Source organism: Sinocyclocheilus grahami, unplaced genomic scaffold, assembly GCF_001515645.1.
Source record: "Sinocyclocheilus grahami isolate Dianchi unplaced genomic scaffold, SAMN03320097.WGS_v1.1 scaffold44.1, whole genome shotgun sequence".
In the NCBI taxonomy this organism is placed as follows: domain Eukaryota; kingdom Metazoa; phylum Chordata; class Actinopteri; order Cypriniformes; family Cyprinidae; genus Sinocyclocheilus; species Sinocyclocheilus grahami.
In genome coordinates, this window is record NW_015505223.1 from 1,891,908 (window position 1) to 1,895,855 (window position 3,948).

The 3,948-nt window shown below is 35.6% G+C and overlaps 1 protein-coding gene across 1 annotated transcript in view; it reads right to left on the reverse strand.

Moving 5' to 3' along the window:
• The window catches only part of LOC107582443 (dnaJ homolog subfamily C member 11-like), a 20,497-nt gene that overhangs the window by 10,068 nt on the left and 6,481 nt on the right, over nt 1-3,948 (reverse strand). The window contains exons 3-4 of the mRNA XM_016268288.1: nt 1,347-1,420; nt 1,143-1,244 (exon numbers count right to left, since the gene is read on the reverse strand). Coding sequence (XP_016123774.1) covers nt 1,143-1,244; nt 1,347-1,420 — 176 coding nt within the window. The remainder of the gene's footprint in view (nt 1-1,142; nt 1,245-1,346; nt 1,421-3,948) is intronic.

The following is a 3,948-nucleotide window of genomic DNA, read 5'->3' on the forward strand; positions in this document are numbered from 1 at the left end:
AGGCATGACGAAGCGGATATCGTCCTCTTTTGGAAGACCAAACAAAGTAGTTTTGCTTTCACAACGAAACACACAGTGCCTTCACGACATGGCGGCGGTAACAACAATACTACAGCGAGAATAAAAGTTACACCTTCTTTCTTTACGTGAACATTTGAGCGGAGTTATGCAAATCTTCCCACATCGTGACGTAAGTATGTGGGGGCGTGTTAGAACGTTTTAGGTAGGCGTGGTTGACAACTTTTATAAAGAATATCTCTTTGGATTTGAGACTTTAGTCTTTGCAACTTTACAGATCTTCTTTATGCACCAAGAGCTTGTAACACTCCAAAGAGAAAGGAAAAATTTTTTAATACTTTAATACTTGTTATACCATTTAAGATATTTTATGGCCTTAAATTTGATCTAAATGTTTTTCAGACTTTTTATAGAACCGGTGTTACACACTTTCTTGATAAATTACAACGTGCAAACCAGATATGCAGGCATCCAAAAAGAGAAGACAGAAAACCAATCAAGAAAGCTGTCCTCAAATTTCGGTTTCTCAACAATCAACCTCGGCAATAAAGCAAAGATTTGACTGTTATTATCTGGCCTCTTAACAAACTGGCATATTTAATCTTCGAAATTACATCAGTTGGAACACAACCAAACTGGGAGATTCAGTGAAATAAAACTGCATTTTAGAAAATAAAAACTAGTTTTGTCATTATCTCCCGCTGTCATTTTGGTCTGGAATGTCCACCTTAGGGTTTGTTCTCTGGTTATACCATTTAAGATATTTTATGGCCTTAAATTTGATCTAAATGAATTTCAGACTTTTTATAGAACCGGTATAACAAACTTTCTTGATAAATTACAACGTGCAAACCAGATATGCAGGCATCCAAAAAGAGAAGACAGAAAACCAATCAAGAAAGCTGTCCTCAAATTTCGGTTTCTCAACAATCAACCTCGGCAATAAAGCAAAGATTTGACTGTTATTATCTGGCCTCTTAACAAACTGGCATATTTAATCTTCGAAATTACATCAGTTGGAACACAACCAAACTGGGAGATTCAGTGAAATAAAACTGCATTTTAGAAAATAAAAACTAGTTTTGTCATTATCTCCCGCTGTCATTTTGGTCTGGAATGTCCACCTTAGGGTTTGTTCTCTGCTGGAGTCTCCTCTCATCTCTCTCCCTCTGTAAACGTTCATATTCCTCCCTGATCTCTGCTGGGGTTCTTTTCCTCTCCACCACCTAAAGATATCAGGGATCAAGCAAGCAGACATGACATTAGTATCACATGCACCACAGTAATACAAATATTAGTTATAATAAATGTGGAAAATCAAAACTAACCTCCCAACCTTCCACCTCTAGGCCTTTTTTCCCAAATATGTCATATATGGCTCGTGATTGTGGGTCACTGAGAACTAAGCAGAGGTCAAATAATGAAAGTCAAATAAAAAAAATATTTTTGGACTACAAATATCAATTATGTTTCAAATACACTTGGACACATTATATACTATGCACTAGGCACTTTACTGTCTATTGTGTGACATTCAGACGTCCATTTTGCCGACTGTTAAATTCATGAAGCGTCCAACACTGCACACCTATTTAAAGCTGCAGTCCTTAACTTTTTAGTTTAAAAATGATCCAAAATCAATTTGAGCAAGTACATAACCAGCCCAGTGTTCAAAACTATCGCCTTACTTTAGCTCGAATCCCAACGGTAAGCTTGTAATAAAGTTTTCTAATTTGAGTGGTACGGGTAGGTTTTCGCGGGAAATTCGAGCATGGCGCTGTGTCATTACGTCACGTCTGTAAACATAAAGAAGTTGTCCCGGCTAGTATGTTATATCGCACGTGAGGATGCTGCAGGTGACGGATCGTATATAGCCTTTTCTCACAGCAGCTGGAATAAATGGCGGATTGAATTTGAAAACAAAGTATAACAATAATAATAATTGGCACGGTTTGATGTGATATGAGCTAACCGATCGATAGATTTAATCACCACTGATAGCGCAATTTATTGTAATACTTTTTTCCTCAGTTGATCAGAACAAATATGGCAGTTGTTGCTTATTTGTTCAGATGACATTCTCCCGTGAAAACTCTTATTTGGGTCATACTTTCAAGATGACCATTTTTTTTACAGTCTATAAAAACAGAGCCACACATTAGATTCAGCCATGCTGGTGCACAACCCACGCAAAGAAGATAATTCCGCAAATAGCTGCAATTGCAGGTTTTCAAACAAAGATTGCGACAAAGAGGCAAAACTTACGGACCGCAGCTTTAAGTTGCATAATTCATGAATAGAGTGCTGTATGTTGCTGTGATGTCAAAACTTAGAAGACTCCATGGGTTCCCTCAAGATTTTCCTATGGATTTTTATAACTTTTTCTTTTCATTCATGAGTAAAATGTCTGTGGTAAACATAACTTGCTGACTGCACACACTCACACCCAAAACATTCTTATGTGGATACTTATTACAAACTATCAAATGTAAACAAATTTCAGACGCACCGACAGTTATGCCGAAAGTAGTATATCCCAAAGCGTGCCTACTATTCTGCTACATACTCAAAAGTATGTATTTTTCTTCACAAAAAGAGTACATACTTCTAGGACATAGTATTAGTACACTCTAAAAAATGCTGGGTTGTTTCAACCCAATGTTGGGTCAAATATGGACTAACCCAACTGATGGGTTAAATTTTGGTTACATTTTTAAATTAGCTTTTTAACCCAACAGTTGGGCTAGTCCATATTTGACCCAACATTGGGTTGAAACAACCCAGCATTTTTTAGAGTGTATGCAAATTGTGACACAGTAAAGAATCGTGAGGGAACCAGTGGCAAATTAGCCTTCCGGGTTTTGACGTGCGAGCGTGACTAAATGCCTTAAAAAAAATTACAGTACAGTCAGTGGATGAGAATGAATCAATGTAAGATGCACAACAGCTTGCTTTTTAACCCAACAGTTGGGCTAGTCCATATTTGACCCAACATTGGGTTGAAACAACCCAGCATTTTTTAGAGTGTATGCAAATTGTGACACAGTAAAGAATCGTGAGGGAACCAGTGGCAAATTAGCCTTCCGGGTTTTGACGTCACGGCTGCAGCACTCTATTTGAAGTGCACTTCTTTATAGAATTTTTATTGTGAACACACTATTTATACTACAAATCAGCATAGAATAGTGCACATACGTATGTGAATTAGGATGCATCTACTGTTCTAAAAATTAAAATAGTTTATAAGTTTTACAAATATGGCTCTAAGTCGGTATTCAGTGTTTTTGTTGATTATCTATCACAACCCTTTTAAGTACAAATTAAATTAGGCTAATACTTTATCCAAAAATTACAAACATTCACCCTCATGTTATTCCAAATCTGCATCCCTTACCAAAAAGTAGTATACTTCAAGTTTATTTTAGTAAGTATACTTAAGTAAAGTTCAAGAATATTTTTAAGTATACTTTATGTAGTAAGTATACAAATATCAGTGTACTAGTAGTATACTTGTAAGTGTACTATTTCAATACTCCTTGGGACTAAATTGGCCCACTTTCTAGTATACCAGTAGTAAACACAACTAGTTTACATCAAAATGTTTAGTTTGTACTGCAACTATACTAAAAGTGAACGTATAGGTATACTGATAGTTTACTAATTAAATACTTGTAGTAGCATTTTTAGTACACTGAAGTATAGTCTCAGTAAACTACTAGTTTAGTAGTTTTATACTGCACGTATACTCGTTAGTTTTCTTTAAGTGAACTTTACATCATACTTTAAGTATACTACTATGTCCCTATTTAGGTATTAATTTGTATATATTTTGTTATCTGAATATCTGAACATACAAAACATCAAAAGAAAGAACAGGGTATCTGCTCGTAAACAAAAACATTTTATTCTAGCTTCATGCATTCTTTTTTT